The sequence below is a fragment of the Amblyraja radiata genome, chromosome 1 (assembly GCF_010909765.2).
Source record: "Amblyraja radiata isolate CabotCenter1 chromosome 1, sAmbRad1.1.pri, whole genome shotgun sequence".
NCBI classification, from domain to species: Eukaryota; Metazoa; Chordata; class Chondrichthyes; order Rajiformes; family Rajidae; genus Amblyraja; species Amblyraja radiata.
The window spans coordinates 46671764-46698523 of NC_045956.1; the positions used below are offsets into that span (position 1 = coordinate 46671764).

Sequence of the window (26760 nt, forward strand, 5' to 3'; positions counted from 1 at the left end):
AGTTACATCACCCATATGTATTTGTTGAATGCTCTTTTTGTTGATGATGTGCTCCCCCCTGGTTGTCCCTGCTATAGTGAGAACATTATTTAATTTACCATTGTCTTAATCTCAGGTCAGAACCGTCCTTCAGCTCCCAGAGACACAGAGAGAACTGGCCTTGCTCCTGGACCTTGAAGTGGGACAATTGGCAGGTTGTGCCCTATCATCTCCCTTAATAGTAAAACAGGAGAAGAGGCAATGTGGAGAAGCCCTGGCCAAGGAATTAGACGATGATGCTCCCGTCCCTGGAGATACCATTACTAATAAGTCACAGTCTGATCAGTTGGGGCCTGAGAACCAGGAAATTGCAAAGTTGAACTTGCTGCCTGCACCCAAGCATGCAGATTCCAGTAACAGTGATGCAGCAGAATGCATGCGACCAAATACCCCTTGCAGCATGAAAAGAGAACCCGGGAGTGGAGTCGCAAAGATTGTGACTGAAGAAACGATTGCACGTCTTGAAGCTGAGGTAGGAGAACTTCGGGCAGAGAAGGCAGAGATGGATCATCGCTTGCAGTGCGTGAATAATCAGTTACTCGAGGCAGCAGAAGAGAAGAACAAGTTGGAGGATGAATTATATGCCGCAGGAACAGAAGTGAACCATCTGGTTCAGAAACTTGAAGCGATAGCAAAAGGGAAGATACAGGAAGAAGAATCGATGAAAAACAACTTGAGGAAAGAAAATGAGGTTTTGGAGAAGAGAAATAAAGAGCTTCTAAATGGGATTGCAAAATTGGAATCCAGCCAGCGAGACGTGGAAGCAGAGTTTGAAGAGAGGAGTGAGGAAAGTTTGCAGAAAATGGCTCAACTGGAAGAAGACAAGAGGAAGATGGAAGACAAATTTAACTTAATGCAGCAGGAAAATGCAAAGAAACTAATGGAGTGTCATCAAAGTATTGAAAAACTGAGCACGCAAAATGGGGAAATGAAGGGAAGATTATCAGAAGTACAATCCAAGGAAATAACTCTGACCAATGTGGTGGCAGAAATGAAAGAGGAAGTTGAACAGTTGATGAAAGAGAATAAACACCTGCTGAACAAAATTAAAGTGGAGAATGAAAAGGCAAGTAGGATTCACCAAACAATGCATCGTTTAACAGGAGAGAATGAAAGTCTTTTAGGAAAAGTCAAAGAACTGGAAAATGAACTGGAGGATTACTTCACTGTGAAAACTGCAGCACAAAACAAAATAAATCAGTTAGAAAATGAAAACACTAAGTTGATGAATTTGAAAGAAAATGTAATTAAAGAGTTGAAAGCCCAGGGAGATGCTGAGATAAAACACAAGCAAGGTGAGTTAAAGACAATTTCAATGCAACTAAGTGATGATTTATTACATGAAGATTCGAGCTGTGGAGATGACAGGAAGATGATGTTCAAAGCCAAACAAATGTGTGAAGTGAAACAAAGCAAAAGCCTGATGGAAATGAATGTTGAACTTAATGATGTATTGACCGAGACATCTGCCATGAACATCGCTGGAAGATCTAATGATTACAAAACCTTGGTGCTCAAAGACATTGCAGATGATGAAAACCAACTCGATGATGGAACGAGAATGATCGTTGAAGCATGCTGTGAAGAAAATGAGGTTTTAAAGACCATTAATTACTCTGACAAAACCAAATTGTTAGAAAGTATTGTTAAGAGGGGAAAGTGGGAGGGAGACATTATTCGCTAAATTACAAAGCTGAAAAGAATGCTTTTAATCAAATATCAATTATGCTATTCCTGTAATTTTCCAGTTACTTCATTAGTCTGTTTTCCAAATATTTTAATAAAATAAGAGTTTGAAGGGAACATATCTGAACAAGAATAATTTGCTGTGTGGTAAAAATGCCAGCTTTCCTTTATAAATTAATATCTTAATTAATCAATCCCACATTCACTAAAAGGAAAGAGGATCATCCCTGGAAATGCCACAGTGGGATTATCAGAGCCTACAAAGGAAATCACCAGTTGTTGAGAAGTCAAAACTGCCATTATGTAAATATTTAGAGAATCCTCAAAAATATTGACCATAGTCTGCCATCACTTCCAGTGTCTTTCGTAAAATGTGCAGGAAAGATGTGCAGATGCTGGTTTAAATCGAAGGTAGACACGAAATGTTGGAATAACTCATCGTGACAGGCAGCATCCCTGGAGAGAAGGAATGGGTGACGTTTCGGGTTGAGACTCTTCTTCAGACTGATGTCAGAGGAGAGGGAGGGACAGAGTTAGAATGTAGTTGGGGACAGTAAGACTGGTGGGAGAACTGGGAAGGGGGAGGGGATGGAGAGAGAGGGAAAACAAGTGTTATTTGAAGTTAGACAAGTCAATGTTCATACCACTGGGGTGTAAGCTACCCAAGCGAAATATGAAGGTAGACAAAAATGCTGGAGAAACTCAGCGGGTGAGGCAGCATCTATGGAGTGAAGGAAATAGGCGACGTTTCGGGTCGAGAACCTTCTTTCAAAATATGAGGTGCCATTCCTACAATTTGCGCTGGGCCTCACTCTGACAATGGAGGAGACCGAGGACAGAAAGGTCAGATTGCGAATGGGGGGAGGAGTTAAAGTGCTGAGAAACCGGGAGATGTTGCCTGTCCCGCTGAGGTATTCCAGCATTTTGTGTTGACCTTCATAAAATAATTATTTTTAATTTCAGGTGCAACTGACTTCAGTGGAAGGGAAAGATTCACTTGAGAATTTACTTGAGAGAGCAGAATTGGAGCTGGAGCCTAAACATGAAGAGGTGGACAAGACGAAAGCTGAGGTACTACATCTGTGAATTTCATTCCTCTGCTCAATTTATGGATGATAATTCTGTCATCCCAGAGAGATATATCATGAGGTTTTTTTTGCAGTCTTGACATTCACTTGGTTTAATGGATTGGAGTTTTGTAAGAAATGCTGAAATTATCTTTGGCAGTAAATTCATGCATATTTTTAGACAACTAGTACCTTTCTAAAGCACTGTATTTGCCAATAAAATAAGGCTCCATTTAAAAATGGCTTGATCATGAAAAAGTTACTTTTATTCAAACAAACAGGTTCGCTTTAATCAATCTCCCTCTAATATTAATTAAAATGCAGCTATCTAGTATTTTCCTCATTCAAGAACCAATTACCATAGTAATGGTGCTATGTATTGTGAAAAAGTGCCTGGAAGAACCACAACACCATTTAAAAATAAGGCTTAATGGCTGGATCTCCCATTATCATTGATAAAATGCCTCATACATCCCAATTACTGCAGCAATAGTGCCCTCTACTGTGAATGTATGAACTGTGGTTCATAAACCATCGTGGGATATTATTCCAGTACATTTGTTAACAGTAGGTTCTAGTTATGCACCTCACACATCAATGAGATTTGAGAATCAAAATTTAGGGTATTCACACTTTAAGACTATCGATAAGAACACAAGATATAGGAGAGGCATTCAGCTGCTGTGTCATAAAGTAAGATCGTGGCTAATCTTTACCGTCCATGTTCCTATACTAACCCTATGTCACTTGCATCCCTTCAAATCTCAAATCTTAGCATACACTACTATGTTGTACTTCGTTTCGGACACCAACATAAATACTTTATAAATTGAGATTAGTAAAATGCATGAAATGTTTTTATTTGCTGCTGAAAAATAAATTGAAAACATACATACATATTTCCTGTGGTATTGAAGGAGGCCATTTGGGCCATCGAGTCTATGCCAGCTCAAAAAATCCCTTCAATTGCAATTCTTCCAAATATTTCCAGGTCATCTATTCTCTCACACAAACTATTAGCACCCCCGATTCTCTGACTTCTTGCTTACACCCAGGGTAATTACAGAAATAAATTAATCTACCAGACAGTTCATCCTTGAATTGTGGGAGGAAATTAGAGCACCTGAAAGGAAACTCATTTGGCACAGGGAGGACATATATAGACAGTGCTGGATGTTGGTACAATGACACAGTGGTAGAGTTACTACCTTACAGCACTAGGGACCCGGGTTCGATCCTGACTACGGGTGCTGTCGGTATGGAGTTTGCACGTACTCCCCATGACCATTTGGCTTTTCTCCAGATGCTCTAGTTTCCTCCCACATTCCAAAGGGGTGCTGGTTAATTGGCTACTATAAATTGTCCTTAGTCTGTTGGGGAATATCTACTGTATGGGGATCGCTGGTTGGCACGGACTTGGTGAGCTGGAGGGCCTGTTTCAACTGTATTTCTAAACTAAACTAATAAACTCAAGGTCAGGATTGAAATCGGGTTGCAGGAGCTGTAGGGCAGCAGAACTACCCGCTGTGATGCTCCGCCACAATCTGGGTGGCAGAATAGAAAGTGCATTTCATATTGTGAGTGAAAAGCAAACTGCTGGAGGAACTCTGCAGATCAGGCAGCATCTACGGAGGGAACTGGACAGGCAACATTTCGGGTCAGGACCCTTCTTCAGACCTGAAAGGTTGTCTGACCATTTCCTTCCACAGATGCTGCCTGACCTGCTGAGTTTCTCCAGCAGTTTGCTTGTTACTCCAGATTTTAATATCTGCAGTACCTTGTGTGTCTGTTTTCATATTTTGACCCTGCATGCTTCTATTGCATCTTTTGTGAATGTTCTCCTGTCATCATGGGTTAGTGAAGCCGCATTCTTTCACAATTGTTAAATATAGGTGCATTGGTGTATTGACGCATTTTCAAGAAACCCTCAGCCGCCAACTTCCCCATTATAGTTAACTAAAGCAATTAATCACCAATGGAGACATTCAAAACTACAGTTGCTGGAGTGTGGTAAACAAACTGCTGGATGAACTCAGTGGGTCAGGCAGCATCTGTTGAGGCAAATGGATTGCCAAAGAAAGGGTCTTGATTCAAATCTTCAACTGTCTATTTTCCTCCACAGGGTTAATTTAGTTAAGTTTAGAGAACAGGCCCTTCGGCCCACCATGTCCCCGCCGACCAGCGATCCCCGCATATTAACACTATCCTACACCCACTAGGGACAATTTTTACATTTACCAAGCCAATTAACCTCCAAACCTGTACCTCTTTGGAGTGTGGGAGGAAACCAAAGATCTTGGAGAAAACCCACGCAGTTCACGGGGAGAATGTACAAACTCCGTACAGACCGCACCCGTAGTCAGGATCGAACCCGAGTCTCCGGCACTGCATTCGCTGTAAGGCAGCAACTCTACCGCTGCACCACTGTGACTGACCCGCTTAGCAGTTTGATTTTGCTCCAACTAATCACCAATTCTGATTTGGTGACCCTTTACATACAAGTTAAACTCTTAGCATTGGGTTGACCTGATCATCCCCATTAAATTAAAATGTGCCTTTCTGCAGTTGGTTCCCCCTGTCAGGTAGCATGTTCTAACTGAGAATGCAATGCAGTTCCCTACTCCCAGTTCATCACCAGTAATGCAGGGTGCCAGCACCCAATGTGTTGCACAACAGCAGTGTGGTTAATAGTTAATTCTTGTACCTTTTCTTCTTTGTGCACGTTCTTTGGCTCCAGTCAGTTGAAATCAATAGCAACATCTCTGCTTTACGATGCTTTTAACATTAACAAACTCAGATAACCTCATTGGAAACAGAGAACAACAAAACATGTCCCTTCCCACCTACTGTTACGGAGAAGCTTCAACTCAGTGCTCGACATCTTTTATATCATCCATCCACATATAATAAACTATCAAACTGGTAAATTTTACAAACAAGTTTATCATTACCTGATGCCACACAATATTTCATGTGTTGTGCATTTTATAGCCACTGTGTTACATGCAAAGTGTATCATCTGCTGCTAAATAATCATGAAACATAGAATCTAATCAATATATACTGATGTTTTGATTTAAAATGTTGTTTTAGTTGCTATTTGAGTTCTTTGTTGGATAATGTGAAATTTATAATTTTTTACGCCTTAAAATCCAATTATAAATATGGATAATTAAGTAATAGCAAACACATGTTCATGCAAAGTAAATGGCCATAGAATGTAAGTCTAATCATTAGCAATAAACTGTGAATTATTGAGAACGTATTTAAACCACGACTATATTTTTGACAATTCATCCAGCAGAGGGAGGTACAAGATATGTTCAATGCTCACAAGCACAGTCTGGATACACTCCTGCACTGTGTTGCTGGTGTTTATATTTAGGTGTCTTAAAATATGATGGTAGACACAAAATGCTGGAGTAACTCAGCGGGACAGGCAACATCTCTGGAGAGAAGGAATGGGTGACGTTTCAGGTCGAGACCCTTTTTCAGACTGATATCTTAAAATATGATGATGTTCGTGTATATCGGTGGCATACTGTATGTTTTTGCAGTCACGCTATTTGTCCTGAAGTAAACCTACCAGCCCACAAAATATAAAAATGTTGAATAAGAGAATAAAGTTCATGCCTGTAATAAACCATAAAACAAAAAAAATGGATGACTTAAGAAACAAAATATATGAATTATATCATATCAAGTTGTATTAAAATGAAGAAACCATTTTGAATAAAATGTTCAACTCTAGTAATGATAAAACTATTTGGTTTATCTGGGTCTTATTCTTCATTCTCTTTTCCATTTAAGCATTTCTGTGCATCAAACTTGCGGTATTGTTGAGAGAGTGTACAATTTATAATGTCAGCTCACCAATCTTAATGAACACAACTTTAGCATAATCTGCAATGCCTGCTATATGTGTCATTCAAGTCAGTACTGGTTCACAATGAAACTGAAAACCATTAAATTACTATCAAAGACAAATTACATAATTGTTTCAACAAGGATGCATTTCTGTACAGTGTTTCATGGTTTATTGGGAGCTGCATTAACCAACAGTGGAGAAAATTGGATGATTATGAATAATGCTTATCACCAGTAAAAAAGATACCATGCTTATTTTTAAATTGTCTATCCTTTGTCAGAGTGTTCCAGTGCAATCCATTGGCCAAACAGCAGACTTCAGCTCCGAGAATATCGTAACTCTTCAGCAACAGATTCTCACATTGAATTCCCAGCTTAAAGATCAGACAGTTTTGGAAAGGAAGCTGCAGGAATCACACTTTAAACTGGGACTCCTTCAAAACCAGTTTGACATGAAGGTAACTCCAGTTTACCACATACATTCAAACTTCAATTTTGAGCCAGTAATGTGAACTTTAAGTTTGCGGGCTTAACTATATCATGCATCTTTTAATTTTAAACAATAATAATAACTTTATTTATATATCATTTTTCATACAATTGAATGCAATCCAAATGCTTTCCAGAAAAAAACACAGGTCTAAACAAAATTACAATTTAAAACAGTAAGGACATAGGCAGTTAATAGCATAAAAGCACAGATTTATATACAAATATCTTATAACTATTAAAACTCTGATCTTGGATGTGTGTGTGTACAATCACATCTGCTCGAAAAAACGACGCCCTGACGATAAAATATTCACGTATTCCTGTCGGGTTTTACCCGGTGGAGTCCAAAATCATCTTATCTGAAAAATTCATGCTTTATTTCTCGAGTTATTTATGAAAATGTTCAAAGATCTTAGAAAAAACTAAGAAAAAAAACAAGTCTTTCACTTGTTACCTGTGCTTAACCCTGCTCTCAATATTGTTGTTATCCAAGTACACTGAGTCCTGCTAGATCTAGCAAGTACAAATGCATTTTTTTAAATAGTCACAGTACACTGAGTTCTGCTAGCCAGCAAGTGCAAATGCATTTTTTTTAAAGTTTAAAAATGAGGGAGGCTGAATAAGGAGAGTGTAAAAGGACAAAGGAAGTAAAGTTAGTGAAAAGCTTGATTAAAAAGGTATGTTTTTAGCTGCCGTTTAAAAATGTCAACTGAGTGGGCGTCTCTCATAGCCCTGGGTAGGGTATTCCGCAGCTTGGGGGCGTAATTGAAAAAGGCTGCTTCACCAATTTTCTTATTGCTGTGGCATTACATGAGTGGCTGTCAGGAGACCTGAACACTCGAGTAGAGGCATAGGGAAGGAGGGAGTCTGTAAAATATGCTGTTCCTAAGCCGTTTAGAGCCGATTGGGTCATGTACTTCACCACAATTCTTGAAGTTAGCTTTGCTCATTAATCCAGCATCTACAGTTCCTAGTGTCTCCTCTCCAAACTTTCCTTATGGAGCAATCCACCTTATCGCCAACCCTACTGCATGTATACTGCTTGCTGGATTCCCCAATCTAAATGATGTGGACACTTCAAAACATTCACTTTACTACAGTGTATTTTTAGAGGGTTTGAGATGTTATTAATTTCTACCATATATAGTGGCATATGCTTGCAATAAGCCATTTTGAAGAGAATTATTAATCATAGTTGGTTTGAAAAGAAAATGATAGAATTTCAAGAAGCAATCATCAAACAAGACATCAGATCCAGTGACTGGGCTCACAAATGGGAGTTCAAGCTAATCAGGTATCAAGGAGACATGGGAACTGGGAGGGAGATAACGATCAGAATATGAATGGAAGTAATGATAAACTACAGCTTCACCAAAGCATTGAGAGGTCACAAGCCCCACATCATTTTGCCATTCACATGGCCAACAACCAGCAGCATTATTTAAATGGAAAGTTTCCTCTGTTTGGTATCAGTGGAAAGAAATTGTAACTGCCTGCATCAAGAGGATACTTTCAATTATAGGAGAAAGATTTATGATGTTCAGCACCCATTTTGTTTTGGTGAGATAACAATATAAATCTTTCTGATAATAAACTGTTCTATCTTTGCACTTCCCTCAAATATTAAAGGTAACCTTGCAGACTGCAGCAATGAGCAACTAGTCCATTTCACAAGTGACTTCTCTGGACTTTTCAAGTTCAGCTGGTTCACTGTGCACGCCTTTGTCCATCTCTTCACGTGTAACAACCCTGCTGTATCATTAGCTTGAGGTCAGGGACCAGTTTGTTTTCTCTCCTCTGTATGCAAGTATTTTGGGTTGTTATCCAACACATTGGGAACATTACAGATATGTTATAAATTAAGACAATATTCAGCAATTCAATTTGAAAACAAACGTTTCTTTTTCAGTTTAAGAGACTGCAAAGTGAAAATGCAAAAGCCAAACTGCTGATAGCTCCACTCAAGGTATCTCATGAGTTCGTATGTCTGAAGATTTATTTATATCACATTAACTAATTTGCTAAGGGAAAGATATATTATTTAAATTATCTCTGCTATTCCTCTGTACATTTTGTTCTGACTTTCTTTCCCACAATTTTATGTTGTGTGAAACCTGTTCTCTTCATTTAAAAAAAACACGAAATGTGGGAGTGACTCAACGGGTCAGGTGGCATCTCTCAAAAACATGAGGTGACGTTTCGGGACTGTCTAATCAGTATGAAGAAGGGTCCCAACCTAAAGTTTTGCCTATCTATGTCTTCCATAGATGCTGCCTGACCCGCCGAGTTACTGCAGTTCTTTGTGGGGTTTATTTTGTAAACCAGCATCTGCAGTTCCTTGTGTTAATTCTTTATTTAAAATGTTGCAGTAGTGTGGCAAACCCCTCAAAATATGCATGTAACTCCATTTGTTGTGCTCCACTTACAGGCAAAACTGTCCTGCCTCATTCAGAAATGCCTTTGCAGGAACAGCCTGATTATACATTTAGTGAGGGAACTGTACCAGCAGGGCTTTCCTAACGCAGGATTGATTGAAGAGGCTGAAGATATGTTGAATGACACTGCGATCCTGGAGTACACCCACATGTTTCTGTCAGCACACTGCCAACAGGTAGGAGGCTGTCTCTACAGAACTTTCAACTTGGCTTCAACATGCATTTAGACACAAAATGCTGGAGTAACTCAGAGGGACAGGCACCATCTCTGCAGAGAAGGAATGGGTGACGTTTCGGGTCAAGACCCTTCTTCAGACATGCATGTATTCATCTCTTTGAACTATTCCTGTCATTTGAGACGCATTATAAATTCAAGTTATTATTATTATTGAGCAGCAGGAGTAAGTAATACAAAAAGAGAGCCTTCTGAGCTAGCAATGCAACAATTGGACAACACCAGTCCTTTTTTTTTAAATGTTTCAGCTCCGTAGTTGAGCTCTAGAACTCTGTTCAGCTCGAAAGTTGAAACCTGTTTATTTTGGGGGTATAAAGCTGTCCTATAATATTGGCTTTGCTGTTTGCTGTTCATGAGTTATTTCCTGTTAATGGGCCTTGGTCTGTTACAGGCTATTGTTCAGTGAACTTCAAGGGGCTTTGAGATCTTTTTAGATTCAGACTGCCGCTAGAACCCACAACAACTGTTTAATCCTAAATTATGCTTTTCACAATTGGATTTGGAAGGCCCTTTTGCAGATACAAGGTCTCAATGACTACATGGATGGAAGGTGGGATTGATTGAGCAGCAGTCTTATGATCCAAATTGCAATGTAAATGTCATATCTGAACTGCCATACCTAAATGGCCCACCTTTAGTATGATCATTGTTGTTTTTTTTTAGATTAATACAAAAAAGAAACTGTCTTAAATCTGGCCATATTTTTGTAAATTCACTTTATTGTGTGGTAAAGTGTGTTCATGACTTGAAACTTGTTTTACATCACTTCACCTTGCTCACACAGAACATCTCTGAAGAATTCAAAGAATTGTACATGTCAAGAAGGACCTTTCTCACCCGGCTTTCTGTCTCTCTTCAGTCCTCTATCACAATTCTCGCAGACTCCAGTAATCATTCTGCTTTCCCTTGCACCCTTAACACATAGGCGATTTTTCAGGCGTCTGCCGGCAAGTGTCGCTTCATTCACCAGCCCGTTATGCAGGCAGGGGACAGGGCAAGCGGGGGGAGCGCTGTCTGAGTGAAATTCACACGGTGCAAAGCCAAGGTGATACAGATGAGCAGGAAGGTTGGTGCTGTACTTAAGACGGTTAAAGCACAGTGTACAGTAAAAGCTGAGTCTCACGTTGTGAGTTGACACAAGAGGTACCCCGAGTGAAAGACTCGTGGTTGTGTACGAGATTGCAAGTGTATGATCAAGAGTTTAACCGGGTTCCCACGGGTATGACAAGTTTGCCGTTTACTTGTCATTTCTGCGATGTTCCAAGTTCGCCTCCCGAGTTACTCTTGAGCCAATCCTGATTGAAGGTTTGTTTTAATAAGCAACAGTGTTATGTTTTAATAAGCAACAGTGTTAAAGAAGACCTCTCCATCCTGTGGCTTTGTTTTAAAGAGAATTCAGCACGGCCGCATCTATTGATGTGACCTACAAAGGGAAAATGCGCACCATCCAGTGCCAGAGCAGTTATACTTATGATTTGTTTGAAACACACAGGTTTGATATGTTTTAATTGAATTTACTGCCATGTCTACACACTGCGAGGAGACGGGAGATTAAATCTTTGAATGTGGACGGATGTGCATATCAGATTGTTGTGAGACGGAGCTCAGGGTTTGCCCCCCTGAGTTGCTTTGGTGCCCAGGCGTGAGTTGAGGTGGAGAGAGGTTGGGGGGGGGGGGGGGGCGTCATTAATCTGTCTGGGGTGACATGGCTCTTGGGTTAGGCTGGGATCATTCTCTACGGGGTGATCTTAGTGCGGGAGACAAGTGTAGGAGAGGTGTACTGACTGTGTGGGCAGAACTTTGGAAGTGATTGCCCACCAGTCTCAAAAGCCGCTGTGTCTCCCTGTCCCAGGGATAGCAGGGGGCGATCAAACAGCACAATACCCCCCTCCCCCTCCACGCCAACACGAAGGGCAACGATCCCAAGGCTTTAGCATCAGAAACAGCGGGCAGGCGACAATCACGTCGACGATGCCAGCAGATCAGTGCCAGTCGCCCCGGGGCAGTCGCTCCCTTCAGTTTCCCAGGGGGTCGGGATGGGACTGGAGTTGGGAGGGAAAGGTGGGGGGGGGGAGGGGAGGATGGGGGGGGAGGATGGGTGGGTTAGGTGAGCAGGAGAGTGGGGTTGTTTGCAGTTGCAGAGGGAGGGGGCAAGGGCGGTACAGTTCCCAGTCTCAGCTCCTGTCCAGGGGGGTGGCCGGAGACGTCAGGACCAACGGGACACCGACCCCCAGGCCCACCAGGCCCACTGCAAGCACGGAGAACCCAGAGACCCACAGCCAACAGCAATTCCAGCCCAGCCCCGCTCCAACTCCAGAGGAATCCGCTCCCCGATGGGCCGCCACGGCGACAAGTGGCAGTTCGCCCACAGCCCGAGCTGCGCCCCCTCATCCGCCACCCCAAGAACAAGACGTACCTTGCACACCATCAGCTTCTGCCCCTACTGTTCCTCTGGAGTTGGAGCGGGGCTGGGCTGGAGTTGCTGCTGGCTGTGGGTCTCTGGGTTCTCCGTGCTTGCAGTGGGCCTGGGGGTCGGTGTCCCGTTGGTCCTGACGTCTCCGGCCACCCACCTGGACAGGAGCTGAGACTGGGAACTGTACCGCCCTTGCACCCTCCCTCTGCAACTGCAAACAACCCCACTCTCCTGCTCACCTAATTCCCCCCCCCCCCCCCCACCACCACCTTTCCCTCCCAACTCCAGTCCCGTCCCGATCCCCTGGGAAACTGAAGGGAGCGACTTCCCCGGGGCGACTGGCACGGACCTGTTGGCATCGCCGACGTGAAGACAGTGCAAAGCCCCCACCCCGGTGCAATGGGCGGGGAGCTGGAGAGGGGAGGGAAGGGGTCACACACATGGCCGGGAAGCAGAGGGGTGTAGGTGGGGGTGGTGACAGACAGGGCCAACAATGAGTGGAGAAAGACAGAAACACCGACGTGCAAAGGAGACCTACAACAGTGCATGATCTCTCTCGCGTTATGGCAGGTGATTGTCGCTGGGAAACTGAAGGGAGCCACAATCTGCTGCTGCCTGCCCGCTGAGTTAAAGAGTTCCCACGGTAGACTCACGATACACCAAGGTAAACGCACGGGCCACTACGTTATTACAACGAGTTAAAATGTTTCAATTCTTAACCACAAGAGTAAAATTGACTCGTGGAAAATTTCAAACATGTTTGATTTTTTGCAAGAGTCGACAAGTTACACGAGTACCTGCCATTAGCGCCATGAGTCTCTAAGTTGCGTCCACGAGTTCCGTACTTTAATCGTACGTTATTACCACGAGTTTTAACTCGGGTTACCTCTTGTGTCAACTCGCAACGTGAGACTCAGCTATAAGTCCTTTAAAAGAGGGGGGAAAGAGGGGAGAAGGAGTGGAGACAACTTTTAAGAAGCCAGAGATACACTGCTGTGAAGCTCGGCGGACGTTACCGGTCGGTTATCCTTGGTTCTGAAAACTACTGCTTACGTTTTTTTTCCCAATGAGCCAATGAAATTCAGCGTTCAGCACCGGCTACAACCTATGAGAACCTACGTGAACCTTCGATCTCCTGGCAACCACTAGGACCTCCTGGCAACCCATCTACGGCATGCGAATTCTTGCTACTCTCCATGGCAGCTTCATTCTGGTCGCCGCTAATTTTTCCACATGTTGAAAAATTTGCGGCGACCATAATGAGGCCGCGACTAGTTCCCAGAATACGGGAACTCCGCACGACCATGAAGGCGACTACCCCACCATGAAGGCGATTTCCTGCATAGTCTCCTGCAGTCGCCTATAAAGTCGCCTAAGTGGGACAGACCCATAAGTTCTGTCTCATTCATCCTTCCTCTCATCACACCCTCCACCATCATCCACGCTGAGCCTCAGTCTTAGTTCCCTCTAATCACCCTCTCAGCTCTTGCCTGTCCTGCTCTTCCTTAAAGTACCTGGAGCACAAACTCAGATCCTTGGATAATTTTATCTTGTAGAGCCTCCTCATATACTGAACACCACCCCACTATGCTATTACATCCATCTATTTCCATCTCCCAATGTAAGTGACATGCCTCCAAATTATTTTACTGCTCCATTGCAAATGTTCCTCCAGGTATGCCTTAATTGAAGGATTTCATCCCCTCTAACTGACAGGAATCTGATAACCCCCTTGCACTGCTCTTTCTGTGATTCCTGCTGGTTGACCATGTTCTGACCCAGACTCGACACCTCTCCTACATCCACTTATCACTTGCCAGACTTTCCCCATCCCCACCTTTTTTCTCTATCTTTCTCCCCCTTACTCCATCAGCCTGAAGTAGGGTGACCTGAAACGTCATTGTCTATTTCTTCAAAAATGGTTTCTGACCAACTGAGTTCCTCCATCAGTCTGCTTTTGCTCAAGATTCCAATGTCAGCAGATCCTTGTAAATCCCTTATTTCTACCTGCATCAATCATTGCATATGACAGTCTCTCCCCACTCTCCTCACTCTCCCCACTCTGTGAAGTAACTTTTCCTGATTGTTTCTGTTTAGTTACTGCCTTAAGGCAACCTCTGGCATTCCAGAGAAAACAAGTCAAGTTTGTCCAACCTCTCCCTGCAGCATATTCCAGGCATCGCATTGCAGTCTATGGCCTCTGTACAGCTTTAGAAACTGTAAATAGTATCCTGCTCATTTTCAAGTTGACCAGAGGAAAGATTTGCATTCTGATAAATCTTTTATCTGGCAGAATAGTTGACATTTCAAAAGTTTCATATCTGTAAAGTGCTTTGTAATGGAAAAACAATGCATAAGATGCCATGTAAATGCAGTTCCTTTTTTCTTTCCAAATAGTTACATCCTATCAACCCAGGATATATTAGGAAAGGGACCAAATTCTGAATAAAATCTCCCAAATCTTGTGGGAAAATGCAGTTTGAGATTTAATCTCCCTAACTTAATTATGGTCCTTTCTTTTAGGGGAACATGAACAATAATATAAATGCAACTGGAATCCATGCATATCAAGGTCAGTAATGGGATTTTAATTGCAATAAAGAAAGATCATCTTTCTGTGGGTAAAAGCTTAGTCAAGAGTTATAATTCAGAAGAAATCATTGGGGTCTTAAATCATCCTTGAGAATGACAGTGAGTGGCTGATTTTTCTCTATCTCACTCCCCCCCCACCACCACCCCTCACTGCAATTATTGCCACTGTGTCTCATCACATGTGTGACACAGTAGAGTTGCTGCCTTACAACGCCAGAGACCCGGGTTCAATCCTGACTACAGGTGTTGTCTGTATGGAGTTTGTACAATCCCCCTGTGACAGTGTGGGTTTTCTCCGGGTGCTCCGGTTTCCTCCCACACTCCAAAGATGTGCAGGTTTGTAGATTAATTGGCTTCGGTAAGTTGTAAAAATAATGTCCCTTGTGTATTATTGAATGTTCGGAGTGATGGTTGGTTGGCGCAGGCCCGATGTGCCGAAGGGCATGTTTCCACGCTGTATCTGTAAAGTCTGTAGTTTAACATCATCAAAGGTTGTGGAGAGAAAGCAGGAGGGAAAAATAGATCAGCCATAATTAAATGGGGGAGCGGACTTGATGAGCCGAATGGCCTGATTCTGCTCCTAAGTCTTATACTCTTATGAATACCAAGCCAGGAGGGCACCTGTTCCCTCAAGTCACCCATACTTCGATGTGAGAGCACTTTGTAATGACACTGATATTCTCACTACCAGTGAAGGACTGTAGATGGCAGCATCCAGATAAAAAAATGAATGAAAGAATATCAGATCCGGTAGGCTGTATCATTCTATCATCAGTGAGTTGAAATGCCGACATACTGTACAACTATACTGTTCAGGGAATAGATCTTTTTAAACCATTCCTTGAAATATGATGAGCACATTTGTTTAAGTGAAGCTTAAAGCAGAATAATCTTTGAGCAGTCTGAAGCTAGAGTATAGATTTATCTTCATTATTTCAGGACTAAGACTTAAACGTGACACAAACATCTCTTTCTTCATTACTAGATTTTACCCATTTACGAATCTGATCAAAATATATTATTTGCATAATCTTTTCATAAAACTCAGTGACTCAAAGTGCTTTGTCACCTTGGGAAATACTGGACTACTTAAGGGTGCTATGGTTTACTCCCTAAACAGGGACACATCCATTTCCCAGTGTGATATTAATTATATACAGCACAAGAGCATTATCATTTGTCCAGAATTAATTACTTGTAGCAGGAGTTACTTGTTTCTGTTAGAAAATATTTTTAACATTATCCCTTGTATTTCTAACTATTTGTTCTACCTTCTCTCACACTGGAATTTAATACATCGCATTTTAAAGCCCTTATATTGTTTGAAAGACATTTAACAGATCCACGGTCAGCTTTTTATCATTTCCAAACCCTTTGGTTCGGCTGCATTTGGAGCACAGTGTGCAGTTCTGGTCGCCCCACTGAATTGAATTGAATCCTTTATTTGTCATTCAGACCTTTCGGTCTGAACGAAATGCTGTTGCCTGCAGCCATACATGTAATAATAACAAAACACAATAAACACAAATTAACATCCACCACAGTGAGTTCACCAAACACCTCCTCACTGTGATGGAGGCAAAAGTCTTAGAGTTACTGTCTCTTCCCTCCTCTTCTCCCTCTGCGCCGAGGCGATACCCCACCGGGCGATGGTATCAGTCCCGCGGTTCAAGCTCCGCGGCCCGGGGGTGGTCGAAGCTGCCCGCAGCTGTTGCAACGGGTGCTCCGGAAAATAGGCACCAGCCTGTGACCTGCGAGCTCCCGACATTGTCCTCCACTGGCCCGCGGCCGAGCCCCGGATCCAGGTCGCCGCCGCCAGAACGCCGCCGGAGCACCGTCTCCGCCCCGCACCGGGCCGCCCACAAGGCAGCGTCTCAGCCCCGCACCGGGCTGCCCCCACGGGAGCGCCTTCCAGCCGGGAGCCGGTCCGCCCTCACCAGAGCGCCTTCCAGCCGATAGCCAGGCCACCCACACGGCAGCGTCTCAGCCCCGCACCGGGCTGCTCACACGGGAGCGCCTTCCAGCCGGTAGCCGTGCCGCTCACACAGGAGTGTCTCAGCCCCGCGCCGTCCGCCCTCACCGGAGCGCCCAGTCGTGCCGCTGCCCGGACGTCGCCACAGCTCGAAGACGGCCAGCCTCGCGTTGGTGAGTCCTGGCTGGCTCTACCTCCGGACCCTCGAGGTCGGTCGCAGGTTGGAGGCCGCCAGCTCCGCCATTAGGCCTCAGCGCAGACGGGGGGAAGAGAAGGGGGATACGACAAAAAAGTCGCATTCCCCCGAAGGGAGAGACAGAAAGCTCTGTTTCACCCTCCCCCCACACACATAACACCACCTAATAACCAAAAAAATTACTAAACTAGACAAAAAAAACAACACAAAAAGTAAAAACAGACAGACTGCAGGCGAGCCGCAGCTGTATCACAGCGCCGCCACTGCAGGAAGGATGTGGGGGCTTTGGAAAGAGTGTAGAGGATATTTATCAGAATGATGCCCAGATTAATGGGAATTAGTCACAGGGAGCAGTTGGACAGACTTGGAGTGTTTACTCTGCAATGCCAGAGGTTGCCGGGAGACCTGAGAGAAGTTTATTAAATTATGAGGAATAGATATGGTAGATGTTCAGAACTTTTTTTGCACAGGGGCAACTTTTTTACACAGAGAGTTGATGAGTGCCTGGAATGTGCTGCTGGGGTTGGTGGTTGAGGCAGATATGATAGTGGCATTTAAGTGACTTTTGGATAGTCATATGGATTTGTAAGGAATAGAAAAATATGGATTAAGCACAGGTACACAAGAGAAGGTGTTGGCATCATGTTCCTCACAGACATAATGGGCGGAGGACCTCTTCATGTGCTGTACTTTTCTATCTTCTATGTTCTGACACTTTGAAGGTAAAAATGTAAGAGCAAAATAAACAACAATTTGAAAGTATTGATATATATGAGAGATTTGATGTGCTTGAATGATTTCTAGCATTTGTTTCATAAATATTAGTCTTGTCAGATTAAAATGCTCAGAGAGCCATTGGATATTGGTAACTTTAGTATTTTTCATGCTGAGTACAGCAAATTTCTTACTTTGAAAGTGCAAAAGACAGGAATTCATTATTAATTTTAAATAAAATAAATAAAATAAATGGGCTCATTAATTCCCAAAGCAAGATTTAGAGACAAATATGCAGGAGAAAACATAATAAAATAAGATGTATTTGTACAAAGGTTTGTTATTTATATGTTTTTTTAGGTTCGAGTCCTTGTTGTCCAAGGTATCCCACTGGTGGAAACCAACGGTTTGCTGAATCCAAATCATCTTTGATCCACCGGTCATGTGTGGCCATTGCTGACTATTGCCCTAATCCTAACATGCCCCAAACTGTGCTGCCTGTGGTGAGTAAGTCCCAGTTTGGCATTGAAATATTTCACTCTCTCTCTCTCTCACAATTTCCTCAACTCCTTGTTTCTTCTATCCTAAGTTACAACTGCACCAGAGGAGGCTATTTGGACCACAAGGACCATTCTGGCTCCCAGCAGTCCCATCCAGTTACTCTCATTTCGCCTCCGTTACTGCAGGGAAATTTACAGCGACCTATTAATCTTTAGCTTTGGGCCATCATCTTTCAACTAGAGCAACATAAATATGTTGAATCATGTTGCACATTGATCACCCCTCTTAAATGAAATGGTAAGGGGACAAATTATGTCTACACCCTTCGTGTTGTAGGAAAATATTCCTTTCAGAACAGAAAATCTAGTGTATGAGTTGAAAACTGTATTGGCCAAGCACGCTGGTAATTTGATATTGGCTGAGCAAGATTGTTGTAACTCAGGTTAAAAACTTAAAGATTTTTATTTTCTCTCTTTTTTTACCCCCTTTCTATTTACCACCTATTGGGACTTGATGTTCAGGTACAAGAATTACGATTTGTTACCAGTTTCTAAATTAGGTGTTAAAATTAGCTCTGTTCTGGCTCACTTCCTACTATTTTGTTTGTGATTTTATATTATTTGCCAAAGCATGGATTTATAAGTATTTAAAAATGCCAAATACAATAAAGTTATAAATTATGCAAAAATTGTTCTTCATGCAATATCAGTTTTCAGTGTTCCCAAAATCATCATAAAAGTGGCTGTGTGAACAGGTTCTCCCTACAAAGATTAATCAAGCTGCAAATTTGACTAGCATTCATCGAAGTCCGACCTTTGTGGTAACTTTCGTATCTCACGTCTCTATCTTCTAAGCTGTCAGACTAATTCTACATTTAAAGTGAATGCATTAGTAGCTGTCTTCTTTCACCGGAATTTGCTTTCTGAACTATCGCAGATAGAATTGAATGGAAGCCTCTTCTTTGATAGTTATAAAGGATTATAAGTGAAATGTAACGTTAATTGTTAATTATTTTTTGTGAGATTGTATTGATGTAAGTGTACATGCTTTGGTTGCAGCATTCAAAAGCTGAGATACGAGGAACTGCAGATGCAAGTTTACAAAAAATTGTACAAAGTGCTGGATTAACTCAGCGGGTTGGGCAGCACCTACTGGGAACATGGATAGGTTACTTTTTGGGCTGGGATCTTTCTTGCGACTGAATATGGTGGGGTGGGGGAGAAAGCTGGAAGAGAGGTGGGACAGGAGTGAGTGGCGAGTGATAGGTGAATTCAGCTGAGAGGGGGAGGGGTTAGGCAGATATTTGGAAAAAGGCCAAAGATGAAAAGACAAAAGGTGTGAGTAAAGGGTAGAAGGGGTGTGAAGGGAATGGAGTGAGATAAAGAGAGAGATGGGTGTGAAACCAGCTGGGGGAAGATGGGGAAGTAAATAAATAAGGGTGTAGTTTGTACGTTAGTTATCTAAAATTTAAATCTGCTAAAACAGTTCACACAGTCTCTAATAACATGACTGGAGGGGTTAAGGAGCCAACAGAAAAGTTAATTTTCACTGTTATTATTGAGAGTAATTTTGGATTTAATTGATTAGCATCTTATCCTTGGGTGTTCAGTGTTTGTTTTCTTTTCACTGCTTAACTGTCTTTGTACTGTGCACCCGTCTTGACAATTTTGGTGAACAACACATGTTCTAGATGGGGTTTTTTTCTGTGAGGTATGAAGCTGATGTTAGACATAGGCAGTTGAGCATTAGAACCCAGGGCATTGATAGTGGGGGCATAGGGGGTGGAATAATTGAAGGTCAGGGCATTAATGATGGGTGAATTAAAATTTGGATCATTGAAGGTTAGAGCACAGAAGATTACGTAATTGTGGGTATGTGTAATTAACAAAACATCAAACACCAGGGACATTGAGGAATAGGAGCTCCAGGAGTTATGGATTGAGAGTCAGGAGATTGAAGATCAAGACCTCAGAGGTTAGGGACATAAGGTGCTAAGGGAAGACCAGAACTGCAATTGGGCCAAGATCACAGTGAAAAGGATGTCGGAGGCAAAATCTGGAAGTGCATATAATATCAGCAGGTGGGAATGGGAGCTAGGGTGGAGCAAAGATGAAGACAAATTATGAAACGAATCCTACCTCACACAAGATACTTGCCCCCAACTGCTCACCACAGACTGGGTAGGCTGGCCCTCATTACGTAAAGCCTGCCGAGACTTGGATACGTGTGAGTGGACTGTGCTGCTCTCTATCCTAGGACGTGAATATCAGTATTGTGTATGTCATCATAACACCACCATGCACTCCAAACACATGCAACTCGTACAAACAGAGGCCCTTGGACAGATTTTGGAATATATGCGATCTGCAAGCAAAGGATGAGCTAAGAAAATGTGTAGGAAGGAACTGCAGACGCTGGCTTATACCGAAAATACACACAAAAATGCTGGAGTAACTCAGCAGGCCATGCAGCATCTCTGGAGAAAAAGGACGGGGGACGTTTCGGGTATGAAGATGGGTTCTGACCCGAAATGTCACCCAGTCCCTTTTCTCCAAAGAATGAGCTCAGATCTAGTGATTGGGTTTCTATCAATATCAGTATCAGTATTTATTTAATATAATTTTAACTGAGTACTTGCACACACAGATGAAACGAAAAAACTGTTTCTCGTTCAGTTTCCATTCAGTGTAGTTAATAAAAACAGATAAATACATAGAGCTTTAAAAAAATTAAAATTACCATATCTAAAAACAGAAAGTAGGCATAAAATTTACAATAAAATAAAAACAGACATTCCGACTGACAGTGGCTTTACTTTGACAGGTGCCTAGCTGTCAAAGTGTGGGCGAGGTTGAATGTGTTGGTGAACGATATATGGGGAGGGGACACAGTCCGTTAACCAGTCTTATTGCTTGTGGGAAGAAGCTGTGGAGCATCCTGCTGGTTTTGCAGCTGATGCTCCTGTACCTCTTCCCAGATGGCAGAATGGAGAAGATGTGGTCTGATGGATGGTAGGGGTCCTTGATAATGGAGATGGCTCTGCTGATGCTCCGCTTCTTATAGATCTCCAACAGGAAAGGGAGTGGGGCACCAATGATCCTACTGGCTGCCTTCACTATCCTGTTGAGTTGATTTTGTTCATAAGCCTTGCAGCTCCCAAACCAGGAAGTGATGCCGTAGGTCAATATACTCTCGATGGTGCCCCTGTAGAAGGTCCTTAGATGAACAGTAGGGAAACCTGCTTTCCTTAGTCTCCGGAGAGGGTGGAGCCGCTGCTGAGCTCTTTTGATCACTGCTGTGATGTTGGTCGTAGAGGTCAGGTCATCCACCAGGTGGAGTCCCTAGAACTTCAAACTGCTGACCCTCTCCACAGTAGCTCCATCAATATGCAACGGAGTGTGATGTTGTTTTCCAGCCCTCCTGAAATCGATCACCATTTCCTTAGTCTTTTCCACATTGAGGATGAGATTGTGACATCTGCACCACTCCGAAGCAGCTCCACCTCCATCCTGTACGCAGACTCATTGTTGTCGCTGATGAGACCCACCACTGTTGTGTCATCAGCAAACTTATTGATATAATTATTGCTGAGTCTGGCAGTACAGTCATGAGTAAGCAGACTGAACAGCAGGGGGCTTAGGACACAGCCTTGGGGTGAGCCAGTGCTCACAGCGATGATTCTTGATGTCCGACTGCCCACCCTGATTATTCTAGATTAGATTCTTTCACACAATTGTTTCCCCCTGAAAGAATAACTTTATGTCTTAGCTTCTTAAAATTCAGTCTTCAGTGTTTCAAATCCTGCATTAACACCTCATTTCCCAGCACCCAATTCAGCATTAAACCATATGGGTTGCTCAGAATGATGCCGATATTTTTCTTCTGACTCTCAAAACAAGTTTCAGCCATTTTTATGAGACTCATTTCCCACAAAAGGAAACATCCGTTTCTCTCAGCTGCAGTTTACAGATCTTAATAAAGTTTAACCTCGGGCAAATATAGATTTAATGCATTTCAGTGAATACAATAATGGCTTTTATTATGAGACCTACCATAAAATGTCAACATCTTTCTCCTTTAGCTGACTTTATCTGCTGGAGATATAGTGCATGTCACTGGGAAGGCAGACAGCCATGGGATGTATCCCGCTGAAGTGAACGGGAGGCCGGGCTTTGTTCCGGTTGCACTTGTAGAGGAGATAGAGGAATGTCATCACGTATGTACACCACACAGTGACGTCCCACCCAGTCCCAGAACGGGCCGCCCAGAAAGGTCTGAAGCACAAGGGCAGCAGCTCCTCCAAGCACAGTGCAACAATTGCCAGGTCAGTAGTTTGCAAACGATTTTTGCTGCAATGTCAAAACCTTTCATAAACAAAGAAAAATACAAAAGCTCTTTGAAAAGAAGGAGTGATTCACATTTTATTTCCTCCTCCTCCCCCTGTTTTAGGACGTAATAAAATTGCAAGACTGCACTTTGTCATTAATCATTGGTGCTCACCTACACTAGCATGGCTTGAACAGGCCTGCCCTCTCTGGGCAAGCAGAGAACAATTGGAGGTTAATACTGAACCACTTTGGAGGCTGAGATTTCTTTAATTTTTACGGCATAGGTGGAACTTTAATTTTAATTTGTTAATTTGTCTGATTTTTAATTTTCATAAATATATGGGTGGCTTTGCTGGTCAGCTATTCACATAATAAAACTAGTAAATTGGACGACAAGGAGACCATTTTTATGTGCTACAGTATTTAAGTTTGGAAGAAAAATATAACAAAGTAAAATGGATGCTTGATGTGAGTTGTATAGAGATTTTCTTCCACAGCAATGCAGCTGGTTATTTTTGTTTACTGTAATCTCCATGGGGAACTTGTTAAAAAGATGGAGAATCAATGATGGATTATGTGATGCATCCTAAACAGCAGAAGTGACCTCCTGTTGCAGCCATGGGATCAGATGGTAGATAACATCTGTCAAAAAAAAATCACCTTGATTTTACAGCAACAAACCATGTGCAGGTCATCTATCTAGAAATCTCTGTACTGTTCCTCGTCTCCCTCTACTTCTTCTTCTTCACACGGCCGCTCTGCCTAGCTCCTGTAATGGAAGGATCTGGCGTATCATCATCACTAGATTGTGGAGCAAGCAGTGAGTCAACATAAAACCCTTCACTGCTTTAGCAGAGTACCGCAGGTCCCTGCTGACCAGTAAGGCATCTGAACCCATGTCCCAGGACCCCAATAGTCTCCACAATGACACTCTAGGCTGCCAGAGGAATAGTCTTAGCCTCCATAAATCTTGTTTAAATAGAGTGCAGAGTTATACAAGTAACAATGGTGTTTGTTGTCACAGTTGCAATTCTAACATGTGGATGGAATTAAATAATGTGTGAAAGACAATGATATAGTTGTTGGTGTGTGAATGACGTGAAAGTAGAAAGTCCTTGCTGCGATTTAGACATCTCAACAACAGACTTTTTATTTTTGGTTTCTCCGAATTACAGTTTAGCCAGAATAATCCAACACTTATCTCACACTCTCCATCATCATCACACACAATATTTGCATTGCTTCATGCATGAAGATAAGAGAGACAGTGGAAATACCTTATTGGGGGACATCGCAGGCAGAAATGGAAGGGGTGAGCTGAAGAAATAAGAAAGGGAATGTTAGGAAGAACAGCAATGCTCGGCTTGATCAAGATAAGGTTAGATAAAGATGCTAAAACAAGGAACTGCTGATGGAGTACCTCACCATGTTCTTGAGAGATGCTGCCTGACCTGCTGAGTTACTCCAGCGCTTAGTGTGCTATTTCTTAAGGTAAATATGCTAATTTAGGAGGTAATGGAGGAACAGTAAATTCTCCTCATTGCAGTGCAAGAAATAGCCGAGGACAAGATATTATGGAGCAGATGGAATGGTTTATCTCATAGTAAGACATAACTCTGTTTAGTTAATAGACATGGAAGTATGAAGAACCAACCCATGAATGTGATGAATGTGATCAAAAAAGCCAAAAGTCTATTTCTATAACAGCATTGATATGTGTTTGCTATCATAGTCATCTGTAGTGATACCATCCATTGTGCTACAAAAACATGGCAAAGAGGGCGGCATGGTGGTGCAGCGGTACAGTTGCTGCCTTACAGTGCCAGAGACCCGGTGGGTCGAAGGGCCTGTTTCCGCGCTGTATCTCTAAACTAAACGTAACTAGTAGTAGACGCAGCCAGGTTGAGTGACAATCCTCCTGCATGTTCTTTACAAGCCTGACCAGCCTTGCTACAGTGGGAAGGGATGAATGTCTTGAGGATGTACTGGGAATGTAAGAGTCTATATATGAGACTGTAATGACTTAAAAGCTTTGTAGAAAACGTAAGTTTAAAAATGGGCAACACTTTTTGTGATGGTGATGGTTGTAATTTTGCAAGATTTGATTGAGTTTTGTATGAGATGGAGAGGGGGAAGATGGGAGGAATGAAGTTGGCAGTGTTTGAGCTGTTGTGGTCGGGATCAATTTGAGAGGATTGGGGGAAGATAGACAAGCATGAGGAAAGCGCCAGTATATCATGAGCAGAGGTAGTGGCTTGTGGGTGGCTTTGATTGAAGGTATATAGAATGCAGAGACAACAATTGTTCAATGGTACATTATTGTCATGTAGTTAATTCATTGCCACAGAAGGCTGTGGAGTGCAAGTCAATCGATAATATTAAGGTAGAGATAGATCTTGATTAGTACGGTTGTCAGGGGTTATGGGGAGAAGGCAGGAGATTTGGGATGAGGGCGAGCGTTAGATCAGCCATGATTGAATGGCGGCGTAGACTTGATGGGCTGAATGAGCCTTATTCTGCTCCTATCACTTATGAACGTATGTACCAAGGTACAATGAAATTCAGTTTTGTATGCAGTTCAGAACAGGAATCACTATACATACGTACATAGACACATCTTAGATAAGCATCCCAGATACAGTACAAGTGTACAACATAGTACACTGAGACAGTATACAGAGTCGCCCGATTAGGTACCATTTTCAAGTCCCAGTTGGTGTTAATGCTCCACCGCATCATGCAGCTGCAGGCCGCGTCTGGTCCATGCGCTCAGCCTTTTGGTTCAGAGCCCCAGGCTGCTGCCAGGCCCACAGCGACCCACCCAACCGTCAAGGTGCACTGCACTGCACTGCCTCCCTCAGCCAGTCTGCTTACCGGCCCTCTGTTCTGACTCCCTCCTCTCCGGTCCGCGTGGCGAGCAGGAGCCGGGCTCGGCGGCTTCCCTCTCCAGGCGGGTCCCTGGTTCTGCAGCGGTAAGCCAAGACGGCTCGCAGGAATGGCTGTGGCACCTTGAGACGACCTCCTACTGCACGGCACCTCAGGATGCCATTGAAATGTATGCAACAAAAGCTTTTGCAGCATGATCCTTAACGTGAGGACATCCCGAAGAATTCTTCAAGATATCACAGATAAAGATGGGCTGTTACATCCACGATAATTAAAATCCTCACCAGCAGCTGATCAAGTTAACACAGCTAAAGTATAAAGTAATAAAGATGATGACTACAATTAGGCATATATGCTCTCAAGGATAATAAGACTGTTGCCATTTCTTTCTGAATGAAGCAGGCAAGGCATGGTTAATTGATGCAACAAATTATCTTTAAGGTGCATCATATATGTGTGATGTCATCAGGTTAGGAACTAAGGTCTTGTTGCTGGATTATATTCTTAATATTACTTCTTGATATTATTTCTTAGTTAATATTATTTTAGTTAATCTTATTTCACTGACTAAAGGCCCAAGGAGCTTGGGGAAACATTCTGTTGGAGCTAAGACTGGATCAGTCACAGATCTATTGAATGGCATGGCATGTTTGACAAGCTAGTTAGCTTGCTCCTATTTCTTATGTTCAAATATGAATCATATTCACTCTGCAGGTTGCCTCATCAGAAGCAAGCAATGATTCACTGTCCACTCGTTCTGCAAGTCACAGTGATGCCTTCCAGCCCAGTGTGTCCAGGTTACACAATGAATTGGAGCATTCCAACATTAAGGCCCTAATGCAAGCGACAGAAAAGGTGAAGGAACAACTGCGCTCATCAAAATCTGCTGAGCAATTTTACTGCATTTCCCAGGTTTGCAGTGAATCCCCATGCGCCCCGGCATGCAATTGTGCAAGTGGTTTAAAAAGCAGAAGGAATTCTGGAGAGAGCGACACACATCTGGGAATGTCAGATAGATTTGCATTGAATCTTCACGGTCACAGCAGGAAGTGTCCATCTGGGAAATGGAGACCATCAAAGATGGCACAAGGTAAAGGATTCATGCTCGTCTTCAGATAACATTTATTATTTCTAACGCTTTAATTATCTAACCACTTCCTAATTTTTGATAACTAGTTTGGCAATTTCCAGTAATTCCCAATTGGTTATTCATGGGGCAGCACAGTGGTGATAGGGGTGGCACAGTGGCGATCTGGTAGAGATGTTGCCTCACAGTGCGAGAGAACTGAGTTTGATCATGTTCTCTGGTGGTGTCTGTGTGAAGTTTCCACCCACAT

At 42.8% G+C, this 26760-nt stretch overlaps 1 protein-coding gene across 6 annotated transcripts in view; it reads left to right on the top strand.

Moving 5' to 3' along the window:
- c1h4orf50 (chromosome 1 C4orf50 homolog) overlaps nucleotides 1–26760 on the top strand; it is a 135320-nt gene that overhangs the window by 50140 nt on the left and 58420 nt on the right. For 4 of the 6 annotated variants that reach the window (XM_033021092.1, XM_033021119.1, XM_033021101.1 and 1 more), the window contains 9 exons: nucleotides 116–1633; nucleotides 2689–2796; nucleotides 6941–7117; nucleotides 9061–9117; nucleotides 9580–9762; nucleotides 14758–14806; nucleotides 18069–18211; nucleotides 22291–22533; nucleotides 26138–26513. In XM_033021092.1, the coding sequence (XP_032876983.1) occupies nucleotides 116–1633; nucleotides 2689–2796; nucleotides 6941–7117; nucleotides 9061–9117; nucleotides 9580–9762; nucleotides 14758–14806; nucleotides 18069–18211; nucleotides 22291–22533; nucleotides 26138–26513 (2854 nt within the window). Of the gene's footprint in view, nucleotides 1–115; nucleotides 1634–2688; nucleotides 2797–6940; nucleotides 7118–9060; nucleotides 9118–9579; nucleotides 9763–14757; nucleotides 14807–18068; nucleotides 18212–22290; nucleotides 22534–22658; nucleotides 22769–26137; nucleotides 26514–26760 lie in introns of those variants that run through there. The other 2 variants (XM_033021128.1, XR_004412025.1) reach the window with 2 other exon arrangements.